The 19,745-nt window shown below is 38.9% G+C and overlaps 5 protein-coding genes across 6 annotated transcripts in view; 2 read left to right on the forward strand and 3 right to left on the reverse strand.

Moving 5' to 3' along the window:
* LOC128258413 (IQ motif and SEC7 domain-containing protein 1) overlaps positions 1-11,253 on the reverse strand; it is a 43,171-nt gene extending 31,918 nt beyond the window's left edge. Inside the window, 1 exon segment of the mRNA XM_052990013.1 lies at positions 10,530-11,253. Coding sequence (XP_052845973.1) covers positions 10,530-10,885 — 356 coding nt within the window. The 5' untranslated portion in view covers positions 10,886-11,253.
* Positions 11,254-11,774: 521 nt separating this feature from the next.
* Positions 11,775-12,497, forward strand: LOC128258422 (nucleoside-triphosphatase THEP1). Its single transcript, XM_052990024.1, is given in 3 exon segments — positions 11,775-11,893; positions 11,947-12,308; positions 12,310-12,497. Coding segments are annotated over 3 exon segments (579 nt in total). The 5' UTR covers positions 11,775-11,847; the 3' UTR covers positions 12,481-12,497.
* Positions 12,463-14,286, reverse strand: LOC128258416 (DNA-directed RNA polymerase III subunit RPC5). Its single transcript, XM_052990017.1, has 3 exons — positions 14,168-14,286; positions 13,036-14,109; positions 12,463-12,919 (listed from the first exon to the last, which is right to left on the reverse strand). The coding sequence occupies exons 1-3, from the start codon at positions 14,198-14,200 to the stop codon at positions 12,563-12,565; spliced, it is 1,464 nt and encodes a 487-aa protein (XP_052845977.1). The 5' UTR covers positions 14,201-14,286; the 3' UTR covers positions 12,463-12,562.
* A 427-nt stretch (positions 14,287-14,713) lies between these two features.
* On the forward strand, positions 14,714-15,929 carry LOC128258419 (methyltransferase-like protein 22). The gene has a single exon (XM_052990021.1). It carries the CDS (start codon positions 14,882-14,884, stop codon positions 15,704-15,706), a length of 825 nt encoding a protein of 274 aa, XP_052845981.1. The 5' UTR covers positions 14,714-14,881; the 3' UTR covers positions 15,707-15,929.
* Positions 15,930-15,931: 2 nt separating this feature from the next.
* On the reverse strand, positions 15,932-18,795 carry LOC128258417 (all trans-polyprenyl-diphosphate synthase PDSS2). 2 transcript variants are annotated; one of them, XM_052990018.1, is made up of 3 exons: positions 18,085-18,795; positions 17,597-17,786; positions 15,932-17,015 (listed from the first exon to the last, which is right to left on the reverse strand). In XM_052990018.1, the coding sequence occupies exons 1-3, from the start codon at positions 18,441-18,443 to the stop codon at positions 16,209-16,211; spliced, it is 1,356 nt and encodes a 451-aa protein (XP_052845978.1). In that variant the 5' UTR covers positions 18,444-18,795; the 3' UTR covers positions 15,932-16,208. The 2 variants fall into 2 exon arrangements, with proteins under 2 accessions (XP_052845978.1, XP_052845979.1); XM_052990019.1 differs by lacking the exon at positions 18,085-18,795 and having other exon boundaries at positions 15,932-17,013; positions 17,597-17,677.
* Between the last annotated feature and the right edge of the window lie 950 nt (positions 18,796-19,745).

Below are 19,745 nucleotides of genomic sequence, written 5' to 3' on the forward strand. Positions count from 1 at the left end.
ATAAAGTCAGCAAGCAAAAAATTAATCAACAACGAGATAATGAAATCGGGGATACCCTGACAAAATATGGGAGATCAAAAGAAAATAAAAAATGAAACCGAGAAAATAACAAAAACCCTTCACCTAAGAATAGCCTAGAAGAATAGTTTATATTTAATATAATAGAGCTGATTTCAATTAACATAATTCAGTTCCTGCGTAAAAACCATAAAGTCAAAGACGAAGTGCATTTCATGCCATTAAATTAAATTCTGCGATTCACACTGATCTTCAATTTCACAGAGGAAGCGAAATCGTGAGGGATATAATAAGCCTATTCACAGGGTTGATCCCATGGTAGGGACACGGAAACGGGAATGATATGGCTAATTCATTCTATGGTCGAGCAGGAAGTTTGTCTCAATGGCTTAAATAGAAAACATTTTTAAATAAGATTAATTATAAATTCTGATGACTTAACCCTTGAATGACAGGTAACATATTGAAGAAATGTTCAACATAGATCTCTTAATTATTTTTTGAACCATTTTTGTATACTTTCATAACTTTAATAATTTTGGCTTACAGTTCCATTTTTTTGGATCACAAACTCGATTTCCAAACTCACATACCCATTCAGAGATCTTGACACGGAGAAAAGGGAACGCGGGTGCTTAGCCTTAGAAGATGAACAAAAACAAACAGAAATGCTGTTACACAAGTGCCCAAGTGGCAGGCGCTGGCATCCTCCATGGAGCTTGCAACATTCAGGACGCTACCCCCTCCAGACACCCACTTCATCCACCCCCTCATCCTCTTTGAGGACAAAGAATGCATGCCAGCGAACTCGCTCGTCAGTCAGTCGGTGAAAACTCCCTTTGCTCCCCAGGGGTGGTTGCTTACAGTGGCGCAGGCAAATCTTCATTCAAAGGGGGTCCCTTAACAATTTTCTATGGAACATTTTTTATCCAATAATCGTAATCTCCTTTAAATTCAATTTTTGCAATGATTTCTTAATTTTTATTTTTTTGGGTTATAGTAACATGAGTGTAAAACTTATATTTTTTATATTAAATATTATTTTGAGTTAATTTTTTTAAGTCTAAAATAAATAAAATGACTAAATGTTGTTAACTAAAATTGTTAGGAAGCTTGTTTTAATAAAGAGTTAGAGTGACCGTTTATACTCATTTATATATAAGTATGACCTTATTTAGCAACAAGGGAGCCTAAAGCCACCAAGTACCACTCCCCCCTCAGTACACCACTTATTTTTGATGTTTAAGAATTGCCAGGAATCGCAGGACAAAGGCTGAGGATAAGGTATGAGGATGTTGACTGCACAGGACGATGACGTAGGGACAAACGTGGAAAAAAAAAACTGTGTTGAGATTTGCTACCTTAACATGCCCTCACATCATCTGACGGATTGCGGATTGCAGGGCGGAGGATTGGAGGTTGGAGGATGCATCTGAATGCGAGATGAGAACGAGAGTTGAGAAATGAGAAATGAGAGGCAAGAGCTGTGTGTGTTAATTTGAAATGTGAAAATGGGACCAGAGAATTTCCCCGCCATGCCCTCCCCAATTTTTGTTTTTTTGTCAGCGTATGCGTATCTTTGTATGTGGTGGAATACTCTTTCAGTTTGTTAAACTCTATTTTTAGAGCTCTCGGCGGCCATGAGAAGGAAAATTCTGCCGCACGAGTGTGTGTGGGGGCGCTTGCTGGCTTAGTTTTCCCGCAGTTTCCACTGCTCTTGTTTCCAATTTTTGTTGTACTGCTCTGCATGTTAATGCGCTAAACACGAATTTGTAATTCCAAGTTAAAGTTATTGAAACAACCAAAAAAAAAAAAAAAAAAGCAGTGGGAGGGAGGTAGATATTTCCCAAGGCACAACATGTTAAAAATCAATTCCGCAATTTGTCATGGGAAAGATGGGTGTTAATTAAGTGTTGCAATTAAGGGGGTGGTTGGATCTTAAACATTTCTGGCTGCCTTTCAGGTCGTAGACGCCAAGGCAATTAACGGTAACTCAATTTTCACCTGTCGGATCCCCCACCCCCATTTTATATATTGCTCTTATATATATTCATCGCTTCAGGTGTAGGAGAAAACTGGCAGCCAATATATATGTATATCATACATTTGTTTGCCTTCCCACGGCCAAAGTGGAGGATAATAATGAACATCGATATATAGCCACGATGATGATGGCTATGATGATTGCCAATTGCTTGGTCTCGAATGGGTAATGCAATCCGCTAATGCAACTCTACAAGCATTTAACACTAAACAGAAATCGTATACGAGAGCAACTTATTAAAAACAGTAACAGACGCAAAATGCAAGTCGGTAATCAATACACAGGTGAAGTTGGAAAACCGAACTAGAGTTGCTCTTTTTTTTAGTTGACTAAAGCTACGGGTTTTTAAGAATGGTATAAAATCATTTCATAATCAATAAATTAATTAAATAATTAAAAAAACTCTTAGTAATATATTTTAATCTTGCTTTAGAGAAAGCATTTAAGGTTATTTGTTAGCTAATATAGTTATAAGAAAATACATTTTTTTTTACTCCTACTATTATTTGGTATTGGCTATAAAACAAAAGAAACATGTTTATTGTATACACAATAAATACAAAAAAAATCATGGTTCAAATTGTTCTTGATTATTAGTTTATAAGTTTATTACAACATGGTGAAGCATAAATATCAGAAGTCATGAGGGTAACACGAGAGTTTTTTATTAAGTCACGATTTTATCTTATATACCTTAGAAACTAGATCTCCTTTAGCCTGCTTACAAAGCCCAAAAGCTTCTTAGCCGTTTCAGGGTATCTGGCCACAGGTAACTGGTTGTCAGTCAACACACCTGCCCCTCCCACTCCTCTTTCCTTTTCCAATCACTCCACACTCTCTGAAATGGCGATCGCGTTCCAAGACGAGGCTGCTGACAATCGATTAATGGCACATATAAATGGCTATCTTCTGGTTGGCTAGTTGCTAACCAGCTCGGCATCAACGGTTGCTTGTAAGGTACACGGAGAAAAGTTCATTAAACCAAATCTGTCTTAAATTATTTTAATTAAAAAAAACCGCTTTCCCGTATACCATTTGTGTATACAAATTATTGTAGCTTTTTAATACAAATTAAAGCAAGTAAAACTACTTGTTATTTATAACCGAATACTTAACAGCATTAATTAATTATATTAATTTTTCCCAGTGCATTGATCAGTGACCAGCGGCAAAAGCTCCAACTCTCTTGTGGTCAGCTTACTAAAAAAAATATATATTCAATTTGCATGTGTCTTTCGTTTTCGACTCGTTTTCATTTTCGTTTTACGTTTTTGACTCACTACTACGCTTTTTTTCTCGTCGATGAATGGAATCAACATAAACAGCATTTAAAAACACGAAATTATTATATATTGTGGGCGTTTGGCCGAGTGCGTTCAACGGCGCCGCTGCGACGCTCCATTGGGTCACCAATAAAAATAAAAAAAATAATAATAATAAAAAACAAAAAGCAGCGCCAATCTTTGGCGTCTGCGCAACTGCGTCCATTGACGTTGTGGACAGAGCTGCGCAGACAATCTTAAGGTCAAGATATAGCAGCAATATTATTTTTGGGCTGGAGGAACTCCGGGCATTCGTTTTCTGATGAATGATGAGCAAGACAAAACTGAATTAAAAAAAAACGCACACGAAAAACCCACAAAAATGTATATAAATCGCAATATATTTGTTGATGGTTTTTCTTTGTTGGTTCTCCAGGCGCCCTGCCTACACAAACAAATGCAGCACAACAGTGCTGACAATTTGCTCGTGGCTTATTGTCAAAGTAAAAAAAAATTTTTTTTTCAAACTGAAAATTAAAAAATTAAATTACATCTTTTAAGCCAGTAATAAAATTAAAATTTGTTAAATGATTTATAGTATTACTTTAGGTATTTGTAGCTGTACTTGCTTTTTTTTAACAAATTTATAATAGAATAGAAAAACTCTACTTTTAAAGAGCTCTTACAACATTTTGTAAATTTTTCTTTACTTTTAAAGGGTAATTGAATAATAATAATAATAATAATTTCTTATTAAAAAATATTAAAACCGCTACCATGATATTTTTTGGAAACAATTTTTAAATTCTGACAGCACTGGGTAACGCTCACATGCAACCCACCAGCTGTTGAATTTTTTGAGCTTTTAATTTTCAAAAAAAAAGCAAACAGATAAAAATTTGAATATTAAGCCCAAGGAAGAGGAAAAGAAGGCGCTGCACTCTGACAAATAAGAGAGAGGGAAACCCGAGAAAATTGAGCAACGACGCATTTTCTTGGCACTGGCATTTGGGGCGTGCCTGCGAGGGGCCCCAGGGGCCCAAGTACTCTAACCAACCATAGCGCCGAAAAATACTTAACAGACAGAAGAGGGATCCCCCCAAAAATTTGGGTCAATGTACACAAAATACACACTCACATCCAAAGAACGAAGAATAATTTTTCACGTTTTTCTTGATGATTTTTTAATTTTACAACATTAATATGTCAAAATGGGTGGGTGAGGCCCAACAACTTACTGCACTTTGTTATACTTATTTCTAGAAAATATTCCCCTCATTTGTTTTTCCCTTATTTCGCTGATTTCTTTACGACTCTAGGCAGTGTTAATTGATTGAAAGAGGGCACGATTTGCGACCTCCAAAGTGGGTGGATGGGGTTGTTACTCTGGGGATGCAACCACAACCGGAAGTTGTCAGTCAGTTGGCAGGCGAAATTTATTACATATATAAGTTAAGTGAGTCAAAGCACTAAAACCAGAGCACAGATAAGTTGAGTGGAGTAAAGATAAACAGATGAAAGATGTCGCCCCAGACGTTTTAAAAGACTTTGTCATAGGGCGACCACCCAGTTCCATCCTCATAGATAAGACAATGGCCTCAAGGGCTCACATGAGGGTGATGAAAGTTTATTGGGGGGAAAAAATAAAATGATTACATAGTAAAAGACTCTAATGGTTTATTTCATTCTTTGCTAGACCTTATAAACAAGGTGACTCAAAGGCAAAACAATAAAATTGATAAACTAATATACCAATAAAAGATAATTTACAAATCTAGACATCAATTCTAACATATTCTCCATAAACATTTGATATTCATTGATATTTGAAAATATTAATAGGTTTATAATAATATTCATGAATAAGTGTCACATTACAAACATTTTCTGCATATATTACTTTTTATGGATATTTCTGTTTACCTTTTAAGGAAATCTGTTCGATTTCTTAATGGCCTTCAATAGATTTCTCGCTTGTTCACAATGAAACTTATTTTATTTTTTGCATCGATAAGAAACAAAAACAATTAAATTTAGCTTTAAAATGGAAATTAGTCATAGACTATATAATTTACACAAACAGCTGCAAGCATCAATCATCATGATTTCAGTGTGCAAAAACTATTTAAACGAAGCATTAATTGACTTGCGAAAGGCTGACAAATTTTAATTTTCAATAAGTAAAGGAATTTGTGCAAAAAAAGCTGGCTCAATATATTGGACACATAACATTTGAAACCCTATTAATGGAATGCAAATAAGTGTAAGTATGGTAGTGCTGAATATCTGTGTTTTAAGATGTTTAAAGAAAATAAGACAATCAAGCAATCGCTTCCCAGAAAAATATATATTAGAAAATCCCGTAGTTCTTGCACCAAAATCAACCATGCAGAACCTTTTCTTCAAAATTAAAGCTCTTGCTATAGACCTGATCCAAAGAGCTGATCATTATTTCAGCCCAACTTCCTTCAGTCAGAGACAAAAGCGAATCCCACAGTTTTTGGCTATTATAGTTGGCTCGAATCTCCAGCACACGATGGCCATTTTTGGGCGCATGCGCAGCCGTCAGAACCGAGCAAAAATTACCAGAAGATGGCCAAGACCGGGACTTATGGCCATGTAAAGCATACTGGGCTGCTGTCAATGCCAAACACGATTGACAAGCCACTGGAGCAATGAGAGTCAGCGCTGGCATTTGGATTTGGTAGCGAGTTCCGCTGAATGGGGAAAAGCGACTCGGAAGTTGTCACTTTGGGCAGGGACAACATGAACGCATGTCTCATCAATCACTGTATCTTTGTGTTTGCGTAACGAGCTGCACGAGTAAGACACAAATAAAAAAAAAAGGTATTACATATGCAAAAACCTAAAGCCTAATGCCAAAGCGGGACGCCCTCTAATTGATTACATTGTTCGGTTGGAAACTAATCCCTCTAAGACTTTGAGCCAGCTTTTTTCTGTGACTTGACAGTTTAGTCTGAGCACATGAAAGTCAGTTTGGCAATGACATTGTTTATTAAACATTTCATATAAATGATTTTAATTATTATTCTTCGGCTGCCCAGCGCGCGATGATCTCACTTTTCGATCGAAAACTGAAACAAATTCATGTTGTTTATTGCATGCATAATAAATGGTCTAGTCTGGAGCACCGACACATGGTTCCCCCAAACCCAGATGTGTGTGGATCACTGGAATAACCCAGAAAAGCGATCAACTTAATTGTGTTAATTTGCAATAGAGAACTTTGGGATGGAAATTATGGTATCGAAACGCTCCCTCAACTGAAACAATTGAGAGAAATTGCTGGTGATGGATAAGTACTTTGTTATAATAATTGACACAACTATGGGAACTATATTTATTTAGCATTTCATTGTTATGTCTTTCATTAAGTTAAGTAAACCAACGCTAAAAAAAACATTCACAAGGAAAAATTCTCATTAGGGCTCTTTTTATTTGAAGGATTAAAATCAGAGAGCCAGAAAACGGAATTTAAAGACCGCACAGTCTGATGACATAAAAGGTTCCGAAAAAATTAGGAGTTTATGGTAATATATTCCCACAAAATTAAACTTTAAGAACCAAGGACTTTCAAATATAATAAGGAAGTAAAGTAAGCACGAAAAACAAAAAAAACCCCAATAAATCTTTTGAAACCACAAATTGAATACCGTAAATAACAAAAAATCAATTAGAAATCATTAAAAAATCTCTATAACGAAAAAAAAAACCCAAATACTAGTAAACGGCAATCAAGAAATTATATGGATATGTAAAAACCTCAGCAGGCATTGTAAAAACCCCATAATCACAAGAACCACAGACAATTCAGCATGTTGTTATTGCAATTACTATCTCGTTTTCAACTACGCCCCCTATAAAAAGTTTTTCCCATCTGCTGGTGCATTTAGATGATCCAACCCACCATTGAGCCAAAAAACTTGCATGTCCATTTGGCATATCTTTTAATTAAAACAAAAGTTTGCTCTCAAACCTCAAAGATATTTGCAGCACGCATGGCTTCCATTTTGACCACCAAACTCCAACCGCCCTCTCATTATGGGGCAGCCGCAATCTTCAGTCCAAATGTTGCATGCAAATGAAATAAAAGAGTAGTAAGAAAGGCAGGGAACTACTTCACCTACTAAAGTCAAAGAATACAGTACACGCTCATTAAGTAGTCCCCCCGCCAGCCACCAGCACGACCATTTTAAAGAGGGGCGTACGAAATTAATAGACTCTCCACTACACTCGCTTAATTATCACAAAGAGACCCAGAGCAACAGCAAAAACACTTTTCAAATGGGCAAGTGTTTTCCACCCCCCCCCCCCCCCACACTCCATGTTCCTTGTGCGTGTGTCTGCTTTATTAGATGATGATAACTGGCTAATGAGTTGAACTCTGCGGCAAACCAAACAACGACATTGTGAAACACTGTTACAAAAATATTATCATTTTGCACCTGATGTTATACGATTTTTTAACAAATAGAATAATAAAGTATTTGAAGTTAAAGTAATTTTTACGTTTTTGTACGAGTTTTGAGTACAGAAAGAAGGTGGTAAAATAAAAATAAAAATTAATATAAATCTTCTAAGAGTAATGCAATGCAATATTTAATTAAGTTTTAACAATTGTTTTAAACTTTTTTTTAAATTTAAATCGTTTAACTTTGGTATTCCAGTGTAGTTTCTGACTGCGAAAAAGTTTTAGTGGAGTGTGGAGTGACCAAATGCAGAAGTTACCCAGAGAAAAACAACAACCATAAGCAGAGGAACTTTACTCATAAGTAAAAAAGCTGCCCGCACATTTTGAACAACATCTCTGATCTTGAGATTTACGTCCCATCGTGCCATACTCTTTCCCATAAGAAAAGATATTATTAACTCAAATGCTACATAGTGCGTGCGGCTTATCTTGAAAAAACTATCTAAAAGTTGATCTAAAGCATGGTAAACCCTTGCACATTACATTTAGTTATGCTAATTGGAAGATAAATAATTTTGGTTCCTTTGGATAAGAGAATATGTGAAAATAAAGTTGTCGTGGTCACATAAATCTTATAAACAATGAGCACTTAACAAAACAATTAAATGGCCTAGATTAATTTTCTTGATTTAACAGGATTTTCATGATTTAATTTATTTGTTTATGTCCCATATTTTTAATCAATAAGATCTATAATCGGTCTGCTCTGCTAATATCTTTGTTTATACTTGTTGGAGTTTTTGGAAAATTTATTTGGAAATTTTTATTTATGGATATTATCAAATAAATATGGTAATGATTATAAAGTGCATATTAACTGATTTGTTAATTAAATCTATTTCGAATTTCGTGTTTAACGACCTCAAGATCTTTGAAGTCTGATTTGTAAATTTATATAGTTAATTTAATTTAATTAAGCGAATATAGTTATAAAGTCAATTAAATATTGAAATCATCTTTTGGCTTATACATACATACATTTATGAAATTGTTAGGATTTAATTTAATACATTTTAAAATCAATAAATTTAAAGATATAGAATATCAAATTAATCAAAACGTTTCTGATAGAGTATTAACATTATCGCTGATCTCTCCGCTGAAATTTAAGACATATTTTTAGTTTCTTACGTTTAAGTGTTTTGGCGAAGGTGAGCAGCACGCAAAAACATAAACAGAAAACGCAAAGCAAATAATTGGAAGAGCCCACGATTCTTCTAGCAGACCTTAGAGGCCAAGAAGCCCCGAAATAAAGAAAACGGTTAAAGATAACTGCGCTTTATTTGCTCCCACTTTATGTATATATCTAGTTTTTCAGATTGTCTGCGGTCGGGCATGACCGCATGCAAAACAAAGTCAGGTACGAATATTGAGATATTTCCACCTTTATTCGGCTGTCAATGGCAAATGCCAGGCGTATCGTTAATAATATTTCTTTGCTTATTTACCTTTGCATTTGCTGGGTTAATCTCCCGAATAAGTGATCGAGACTTGGTATTAACATTGAATTTCCGTGAGACTGTCTCTTATCGCACGGAGTGCCACTATTAGTTATCAGCAAGGGAAAACAGGGCGATAGAGCTAAACAAACAGAGCATTTCGTGTGATCGATAAGCGGAGAGCAATTGTGCTTCTAACAGAGCACTGACTCATTCAATTTGGCAAAGAAAAAATATAACATTATCTAATGTTGTGGCCAAGATAAGCGTGCGCTTTTTATGTACGGAAATTCCTTTCTGGCATTGCGCACTTAATATTGCGACCACGACTGTGTCGATTAGCCCACAGGTAGTAGGGAGTGCGAAAAGGGGTTGCAAAAACCAGTAAGACGGACTTGTTAGCCTGCAGCTGCCAAGGTGGCAAGGACAAGGGGACGAAAATGTGACTCAACCAGAAGTTGAGTCAACAACAACACTCCGGGCAGAGAAATAATGGGGTTGGGGGTTAAGGAAATGCAGCCAAAAATGGCGATCCCAACCAAAAAAAAAAAAAACAAAAAGCCCTAAATGATTTTTTCCAGTAATAAAAAGCTGTTTCATTATTTTATTTTTAAATAATGCTTCAAGAATAGCTTGCAACTAACAGTTAGGAAATCCAATTAGTGCATATTATGCCAACTAGTATCTTATTATACCTGAAATATAAATACTTTTGAAGAGCGTTTCCTATCAGAATAGGGCAAATAAAAAAATTTCAATTTTCGCATTAAACTAGTTGCGGTCAGTTTTCAAAAACTTAAACCATAATTAATTAATTTATGCATGTTCCCCAATTAAGAATGTACAGATATAAATAAATATCAATAAATAATCTTAAAAGAGCCTTGACATGAAACTTGAAAGCCCAATGCCGTCCTGATAAGAAACACTTAAGAAAAGCACAAAAACAAATAAAAACCAATGATCTCTGACCGTGTATTTAAAATGCATATGTATGTATATGCATGATGTGTGTATATGTATTTTTGTTCTCAAAATATTTTTTAGGAAGTTTTTTTTGAAGCATTTAAATCTAATAACTTGGTTTCAAGCATTTATATATTGTTTGAATCTTATAACTTGGTTTCAAGAAATTTTCCATTAAAATTAGTACATAAATAAGTTATGTTTGTTATTTATTCTAATCAAAATGTACAATAAGAAGATTTTTTTGGGTAGAACGGAAACACCCCTATACGCATTTAAATATATATTAATCATAGTTAGGCACTTACTTCTCATCGAGATCAATGGGCAACCGCTTGAGCTCCGACATATCCAGCTCGAGGCGCAGATTGGAGACCTCGCACAGCAGGCGATCCCGTTCGAGACTCAACTCCTTGATTTTGGCATGTAGGGCATTGTTCTCCCGGAGCAGATCGTCCGCGTTGTAGGGTATCGGATGATGGGGCAAGCCGATCGAAAGTGGCAGGGAAACGGGTCCTGGTACGGGAACAGCCCCGCCCCCTCCGGGATTTTCCACGAACAACATGGAACTGGCCATCAGCAGGGATTGTGTGGTCTGATGGAGGAGCAGTTCCTGATCGCCATCCGTATTTTGCGACAGGTTCTTCAGATCGGCCTCGGACATTTCTGCACTGCTTTTGTTTATAACTTTCAGCGGATCGGTGGTTGGTTGCACTTTTTTATGGCCAAAACATTATAGCCAGCCACGCACACGCACTCGCGCGAAGAGGGGAGGTGGAGGAGAGGGCGATAAAGCGGTGGGGAAGCGGCGGAGGAGGAACAGGCAGGGCAACTTTGAATCTCACAATAAAAAGAACGGAAAATGCAGCTTGCTGCGAGCCAAAACTTCACGCGCATGTAATGCCCTTGGATTTTCCGGTCTTCTCTGGTATTTCTCGGCACCAACACAACAAAGCGCGAGCAACAATTGGATTTACCGATTTTCAATTCACGCGCGACGGAAAACACAATGCGCTTCTCGTTGGACGATATTATTTGGTGTGACCATTTTACAAGGTTCGAAAGACGTCCATTTGCTATTTTAGTAGGGTAGTTCATCAGCCATTCAAAATTACCACGCGGTGGCATTGACCAACACTGGCTTTGCCGCCAACGGTTTTAAGATCTGGCTAACCAGTCACGATAGTATCGATATTTCGAATATTTGGGACTTGTTTTCGATATTTTCAAGAGGTTACCAACCGTAGATGGGAATATACCATTTTACGCTCACAAACATTCTGTTTTATTATTGTTATATATTACTATTATTATTTTTAATTAAACTTTTAAACTATTTTAAAACGTTTTAAAACAAATATAGGATTTTACTGCCTTATATTTTATTAATTATTACAAAAACATTATTAAAACTTTAATAGTTCCATGGATTTTGATTTTTTTTGCTCGCTTAAATAATTTTTTTAGAATAATTTTGAAATTTATTATATAATAAAAACCTTTTAAGAATTGGAAATATCTTTTTTTCAAAAAAATGGTAATTGGAACTACTTTTATATAGTCCATTCCTGGTTGATCTAGTTCACCTAAAAAGTATTCTTTAAATTCCACTAATAAACCGGCTACATGGAAAGAACGATTCTAACGACTATAATAATAACAGGGCCACCAGGTAGTTTCCTAATCAGTTAAAAATTTGGCTTAAAAATATGTATTCCTATTCAGGTGTAGGTAAAACCACGCTGGTCCGTAAGATCTGCTCGAATCTGCGGGATAAAGGGCACATCCTCCGAGGTTTCTATACGGAAGAAGTGCGAAGTGAAGGAATTGGCCAAAGAATTGGATTTGATGTGGTTACTTTGGATGGAAAACATGGAATTCTGTCACGAGAGAATCCAATAGATAAACTGCGACGCCCCAAAGTGGGCAAGTATTCAGTATTTATCCAGGACTTTGAGGACCTCACGTTGCCTTTGCTGGCTAATAAGGATTCTCGGCCAGAACCAGAGCTCCTGGTCATCGACGAAGTGGGCAAAATGGAGCTGCTTAGCAAGCGTTTCGAGTCGGCCGTGGGTGATCTTCTTAGGAAAAAAACGACCCTTAGTCGTCACAATACCCGAAAAGTCGAGCTTATCTTTGGTAGAGCAGATCAGAAAAACATCCGGATCGATTCTCTACCAGGTGACCAAGTCAAATCGGAATACTTTGTCCACGGAAATAACAGATCTGATCACAATGTCCTTGCTTGTAACAAAATAAACTTGTTGGTCTCTTTATTAGTGCCTAGATGTATAAGACTTGTGCTCCCATTCCTCCGCCACTGGGAGGTCAACACCCGATGCTACGCGTCCACGGATCCTGTTGCTAGAGGATTCTTTGCAGGCGGCGGCATGGATGTGGACAATGACTGGGACTCGCTCTTCCTTGTGGATCGCTTACGCACTCGCTTCGTTTCTCTGGCCCAGTCCATTTCGTTGTAGTGTTGCTCTGAGGCGGTCCAGTGGTACTCCTGGCGGCCCACCAGTTCCGGATACTTTTGCTCGAAATCCTTGTCCGGTGGCAGCAGCAGCTCCCAGCGTTTTGTGGTGTTCACCCGGGCCACGGTCCTCAGAACGTCCAGTGTTTCCGCCGGTGGCAACTGGGTGGCGGCCATCACCTGAGTGCGGAACAGGTAGGGAGTGCGGGAGAAACGGAAGAGCTGGAAAAAATGTGATAATAAATAAAATTGTTCAATTGCAATGCAGAAATAAGTGTAGTTAACATGAAATCAGACAGAATAAATTGACAAGAATAACATAATATCCCTCGACTTACTATGTAATCCCTGGCGCGAATCATCTGTTCCGCCGGCACGCCGTTGGCATGGGAGAGCATCTTTTCGGGGAAGACCACCTCGGATCGCGGCACCCAGTTGCCGTGCAGCAGGATGCCCACCTGGGGCAGCAGAGCAAGCACCTTGTCGGCCGGCACATGCGGATCCACATGCTCGGTGAGTATACCGATCACATCGCTGAAGGACAGCATTCGAGCATCTCTTAGGAGCACCGTGAGCTGCTCTAGCAGCGGCATACTCTTCAGCATGGCCTTGTTGTAGACGGGAAGGACTTGAGCGGCAGCAGTGGCAGCAGTTGCGGTAACTACTGGCTGCACATGCTCATCGTAGGGCAAGAGCTTACGCAGATAGTCGCCTGGACCAAGGGCCAAGGCCTGACTACCCTGATGACTAGTGGCGAAGAGTTTCTGGCGCTCCAATTCGGCGGTGGGCGTGCCCCTTGAATGCCAGTAAGCCTCGCACCAAGGTTCATCCGCTATCCTTTGGACAAAACCATCGTAGGTGCCGACTCGTTGCTCCTTGCCGCTGTTTTTGGCATTGCCACGGGCAAACTTCACCGTGACCTGCTGCAGCACCTCGTCATCGTCCGTGTCCTCCGTTTGGGCCTTTTGCTCCGCCTTCTTGCGCTTGTCCTCCTTGTCGAAGTGGCTGAGAGCGGGACGCATCTGGACAATTGAGGTAAGTGGCGAAAGGTGGAACTCCCGATCCGTGTAAATGCCCACAATGTACTTGGCCACATCGGTTAGAGATCGCGAGCTGGTGAAGGCCTGTTTGTCCATAATGCCACGTTTGTAGGTGGGTCGCTCCTGACCTTTTGGTGGCACCGCTCCAAAGGTGTTCTTGCCATCGGCGGCTACCGCAAATTGTTCACCCTTGAAGCGATCAAAGTGGGTGGACTCAATGTCCAGGCCAAAATCCACTTTCACCTCCTGGGCGATTGGTTTCACACAACAATTAACAATCACGGAATCATCGTGGTTCGGGAGTTCCGTTTTCGTTGGGTATTGGAAGAGGTACAAGCTGTCCTGCAGGTTCTTCGACAGAAACACGGGTATCTGGCGGGGATTGACGGAGGAATATATTCAGAAACGATGGTGCCACACCAAGACTCACCTCCTCCACAACGGGATCGTCCTCGTCCTCCATGATTTCGTTTAAATTCAGTTGGATTTGTCTTGTCTCGGTGCACGCCTAAACTGGCAGTGTTGTAAAATGGATCCAGAGGTTCGTTAACAATCACTGGATCAGCTGTTTGTTACAGTGGGATAAAAAATAATTTAAGTGCTCTATTGTCAATAAGAAAAAGTTTGTTTACAATATAATTATATAATTATACCTGAAATAAATTAAAATATTAACGTACTTAGCAATCGAACCAAAAGGTGTTTATTTTGTGTCTTGTCTTTCAACGACTACAAATGGAAATGTATGTAACATGCAGCTGCAAAACATAATAAATGCTGAGACTTTGATAGACTTTCACTACTAAGTTTTCAAATACAATATAATAGCATAAAAACCTATTTTGGTTAGAAGACTTAAATAGTGATTCAATCAAAATAAAGCTAAATAAACATTTAATATAATTAAATTGATTAAAATAGCTCTAAGCAAACGACTTTTAAATTCCGATTTAGCACAAAAACCAAAAATTTTTCCAAATTTGACCCACTGTGCAAAGACAAAATTCAAAATCAATTTTCCCTAAACCGATTGGCGATACCGATTTGTAATCGCCCACGACGCCCGGGGAAAATGTCTCGTCCGACCGCAACATTAAACATATATATTCTATATGCTCTTGGCCCGATGCATACATAACCGATCATGTTCACGGTCACGTCGGAGATCTACGGCGAGAACAATTACCAGACGACCCGCGATGGCGGTAAAGTGGTGTCCAAATTCCGTTTCATCTATCCGGAGGAGAAGCTGGCGAGGATTACGGCGGATAAGGATGGTGACCTCGTGGTGCCAAGGCCACGACATGGCGTGATCGAATTGGAACATTCCGAGGCCACGGAACTGCGATTAGTGGGTTTGCAAGTGTGGCGGGGAGCCCTTCTCCTGGCGGATTACCTCTTCTCGAAAATCGAAGAGTTCTCCGACAAAACCCTAATGGAACTTGGAGCTGGCGTGGGTCTGACCAGCATCGCAGCGGGTATACACAATGCCGGACGGATCTACTGCACGGATGTGGATCTAGGCTGCATTCTAAAGCTAATCCGGGGGAATGTACAAAGAAATTCCAAACTCCTCAGTGGTCAGGTCTATGTACTGGAGTTTGATTTCCTCGCCCCCAAAGAAGAACAATCTCAGGAGCTCCTCGAAGCCATCGACAAAAGCGACATAATCCTAGCTGCCGATGTCATCTACTGTGATACCCTAACCGATGCCTTCATCTCCGTGGTGGATAATCTCCTTGAACGGGGACGCCAAACTGGCAGATCCAAAACCATATTTATGGCCTTGGAGAAGCGATATGTGTTCACCCTGGAGGATTGCGATTCCGTGGCCCCCATGTACGAATACCTCATGCGGCAGACTGCCAATAAGCCCTGGAATATGGAGCATCTGCCTCTGGATTTCCCTCAGTATTTTGAGTATGATCGCTGCAAGCAACTGGTGCTGATGAAGATCACCGGTCGTTAGAGGTCTGGGAGACCTCAAAAAACCTTCCGCTTCTTAGATTCAAATGACATCTTAATGTACCTTATTTAACTAGTTGAATGATGGCCTTACTAAGTTTGCTTGATATATTACTTGAATTAAACTAATAATTGCAAAATGTCAGTGTTAGTTTTTTTAGAACCACAGGTTAAATTTTAAGAATTTGAATAAAAATCCTTAAAATTATGTAATAAATTACACATTACGTTTTTGTGTATTGTAAAGTGTTTATTCATATACCAATCATTTAAGTACAAAATCTATTGATTAGTTTAAAGACTTTAAAAACGTTTTTAATAATTATAATTTTTGTACTCGCACCAAGTAATGTGTGATTTAACAAAAGTAAGCACAAAGTATCTTTTTAAAACACTCCGTTTAAGATTAGTCAACAATGTCTGCAATAATGAAGAATGACCCAATGGAATAAATACACCTAAACTAAGCCCTGAACCCGTGATAAATCGGCATCGATTGTTTCGGATCAGAGATCCTGCATGGCCAGGATGATGTTCTCTAGAGCCTGTCGAGCATCCGTGGCCGGGAAGTGTTGCAGAACAGCCAAAGCGGCTGCAGTATGCTTCCTCTGCAGTTCCTTAGTTTTAACCAACGCCGGACCGGCTAGGATTGCCTTGTGGATCTTGTCGTAGTCGATATTATCCACCGATTGCTTGCCCGCCTCCAGTTGGGCATACATTTCAGGATCATGCTCCAAATGGAAAAGAACTGGTGCACTAACCAGGCTGAAAGCCGCATCCAGCGGGAGTTGGGGACACTGAAATGGTTCGGCATCTAAGCAGGCCTGCCAAGCGAGCGCCAAGTGTTTGCCAAAGCGGTACGCGTGCCGCTGGAGCTCCTCACTCTGCCCGGCCAACTTCAGCGAAGCTTGACAGGATTTGCCCAACAGACTACCAGCATTGAGGATGTTGCGGCACTCCCATTCCTCCTCAGGATTTCCAAGAACCTGAGCAATGGGCATCGGGGTCATCACATCGTGCTCGTTGAAGTCCACACCAACGCTAAGCGATGGCCGCTGAAAGGTACCCGGTTTGTAGGGCAGCGGATTGTTCTGTTCGTCCCGCTCCCCAATGAATTCCGATTCCGAGAAGTCACGCACCGCCGACGAGATGAGCTCCACCACCTCCTGGTTTCGTAGGTTTGCCAGCTCCGCACTGGAATGGCCCAGCAGATAGTCGCCGGTCAGCAGGCCGATTTTGTTGCCAAAGGACATGTCGTCGTAGGTGGCTACATCCTGGCCAGCTTGTGTGCTCGACTGCAGGTTGACCACGCTCTAAAAAAGATACAAAAATTGATTCTAAATGGAATTTTCCAAAAAAATTTTTAACTTTCATTTAAGATAAGATAAGTTTTTAATGTTCAAAAATAATAGCAAGAAATAGCAGATATTCGTTGATATGTTCTTAAAATTGTTGAATGTCATATCTTAATTTAAATATATATAAAAGTGTAGAGCATTATTAAAAACATACGCCTTGCCGAAAACTCATTTTTAATGCACCATTTTTATTTAAATAGACTTATATTTTTTTGGGAAAAATTGCAACTTTGTTTGAAACCCCGACCTTAATTCTATCTTTCGTCAATCAGAACTAGGAAAACAGAGAAAAACAAACCAATTCCTAACCAAGCAGCAATTTTCAATGACAACTTTATGGTAAATAAATTAGTGGAAAGTTATAGCTATTTGGACAGCTCCTAACCTGCGAGACTAATTTACATACATAAAAAGAGAGCTGATTTTGTGGCACAACGCTAGAGATATAAACATTACAGATTTAACTTCCGTATGATTTCTTTTTGGTAGGAAATGCGTCACCTTCCCAAACATTTTTCTATCAAAATTCAACTTACATTGTGGACCAGATGTGAGATCCTGATCATCTCAGTGACCTCAGCCAGAGCTCTTTGTGAGTGGAGCACTCCGGCACTCTTATCCTGTTCCACATCGGGAACACTAGGAGCATGTCCTGCGGCCTTGGACACCAGGAGCACTATCAATCCCCAAGCTTGCATCGTGTTCTTGCCATTGTATAGCAGGTGCCTGAAAATTTGATTTTTGATTTATAATATGTAAATTATATTCATGTTTCCAATTTAAACTTTAAACCAAATTTTTTGTTTTTTTCTAGACTTTTTGATTTAAGCACTCTTTAAAACCTAAAGCGTGTTATCAAATTTAGGACTGTTTTGTCTTACAAATTAATTCATTTATCAGACTCTAAAAAATTAGACAAAAGTTTTTTGAAAGTCTTTAATGTAACAAACTTTTAAAAAACAACTAAATTTTTTAAAAATTGTGTGTTCTGTAACCTAGTAATCTATTTGGGAATGGTACTCACTTGGCGGTCTTCATTAGCGGATGGGCGCTGCCCACCAGTTTGCGCAAGTGCAGCGCCACATTGGCGATCTCGTCGCTGAGCAGCCAGCGCAGGCTCAAAAAGGATGTGGGATAGCCAACGATCCTCTCCGCCTCGCTGACCGCCCTATTCCAGTCGTGCCGCGGGGGCGGGGTCGCCACCTGCGCACTGGAATGCTTTCCACTGGCCGTCGATGTTGCCGTCCAGCGATCTGGTTGTTGTTGTTGGAAAGTGAAAGTTTGCAGCGCAGGCGCAACTTTAATGTTTTGAAGCCCCTGAATCTCCGAGGGAATCCTTCGTCGCAGCTGTTGCATAATCCTTAACCCACTGGCGCGGTACATGATGACTATTCTCCTATTATTATTCGGCTACAAAATCACAATTATTTACAATTGCTGGTGAGAAAATCGCGTTTTTTAGCTCCGCTCCGTTGAATCGTTCGTCGAAAAGTGAAATCTTCGAGGTCCGCCGCTGCCAGCGTCGCTGCTCTTCTTCTCGGGCGGCCCACTTTTACAGTTGGTCGCTCTCAGGTGGCCAAGCGTTCTGTTTGTTTTTATTGCCCCACGCAGTGTCATGGAATTTGGGCGGCGGGGGGCGGTCGGTGCTTTGGCGGTCTTGAAGGAAAAAAAACAGGTTTTCGCACGGCAGCGCCGTTTTGCGGCAATTTTTTTGGCCATGAGCGCTGCGGTGTGGTCACACTTAGAGATGGAAAACAATAAAACGGCTGTTGCATTGTGCTAGAGATGAAACGATATATTTTTAGTAGCAACAGTAGCAAATAATAATTTAAACATGCAAATAAAGAATATATATGATTTTGTGTTAAGATAAATAAGAAATTAACTGACTTACTTCAAAATGTAAAAATTATTTCGCTTTTATACGGTTCAGGTCGGCGTTTTCTTTTTAGATAACTGTGAATTAAATATTTAACTTTATTTAAAACTTCAGCTCTATAAGTATCAGCTGAAGCTGCGTGTATAGCTTCATCTTCTACTTCTAAATCTACATCATTTATATTAAGATCCACTTAAAAATGTTACATGTGCTAACATAAAGCGTCTTACAATACTGGAAAAGTTTGTCTTGGATCCAATTGCCACATTTGCTATCAAAAAGTTTAATTAACAGAAGACGTTTCAAGAATTCCGACAGAGGGCGCTGTTATTAAGAAACATGGTGTTAAAACAGCTTTTGCAAAAGCCAACTGCTTTTCCTTTGCGGCAAATGTCAAATTATTAGTTTTGGCATCAATTTTAAAAACCAAAAACTTAAATTTTAAACGCCTTTTAAATTTGTTATTTGAAATGAGTCTTAAGAACTGTCAAAGTCAGCTATTAAATTAGTATGTGGGTGCTAGAAAACTAAATTTCAATTAGACTTACAAAGTCAGTCGATCGGAGTCGATCGCTAAAACGAATTGTTAATTGTAGAGTATTAAATACTTGTTGAAATTAACTTATCTTAGCCAACATGGTTTCAATATGCAAATAAAGTATATATATAAATTAATGTTGAAAAAATAAGATATTAGAAAATATTTTTAAAAAATGTTAACAAAACTCTTTCTATTTCCTTAAAAATTATGTATATTTCCTTAGCAAAGGACAAGGATAGAATTGTTTTTGTGGACCAAATTTAAA

The sequence above is a fragment of the Drosophila gunungcola genome (assembly GCF_025200985.1).
Source record: "Drosophila gunungcola strain Sukarami chromosome 3L unlocalized genomic scaffold, Dgunungcola_SK_2 000003F, whole genome shotgun sequence".
Lineage (NCBI taxonomy): Eukaryota > Metazoa > Arthropoda > Insecta > Diptera > Drosophilidae > Drosophila > Drosophila gunungcola.

Excerpts from the sequence above, each read along its gene's own strand:
- LOC128258416 (XM_052990017.1), bottom strand. The coding sequence starts at position 14,200 with ATGGAGGACGAGGACGATCCCGTTGTGGAGGAG. Across the intron at positions 14,110-14,167 it reads ACGATCCCGTTGTGGAGGAG|ATACCCGTGTTTCTGTCGAA; the intron begins GTGAGTCTTGGT and ends AATCCCCGCCAG. Across the intron at positions 12,920-13,035 it reads TTCGCGCCAGGGATTACATA|CTCTTCCGTTTCTCCCGCAC; the intron begins GTAAGTCGAGGG and ends CATTTTTTCCAG.
- LOC128258419 (XM_052990021.1), top strand. The coding sequence starts at position 14,882 with ATGTTCACGGTCACGTCGGAGATCTACGGCGAGAACAATTACCAGACG.
- LOC128258417 (XM_052990018.1), bottom strand. The coding sequence starts at position 18,443 with ATGTACCGCGCCAGTGGGTTAAGGATTATGCAACAGCTGCGACGAAGG. Across the intron at positions 17,787-18,084 it reads CCGCTAATGAAGACCGCCAA|GCACCTGCTATACAATGGCA; the intron begins GTGAGTACCATT and ends TCAAATTTTCAG. Across the intron at positions 17,016-17,596 it reads TCTCACATCTGGTCCACAAT|AGCGTGGTCAACCTGCAGTC; the intron begins GTAAGTTGAATT and ends TATCTTTTTTAG.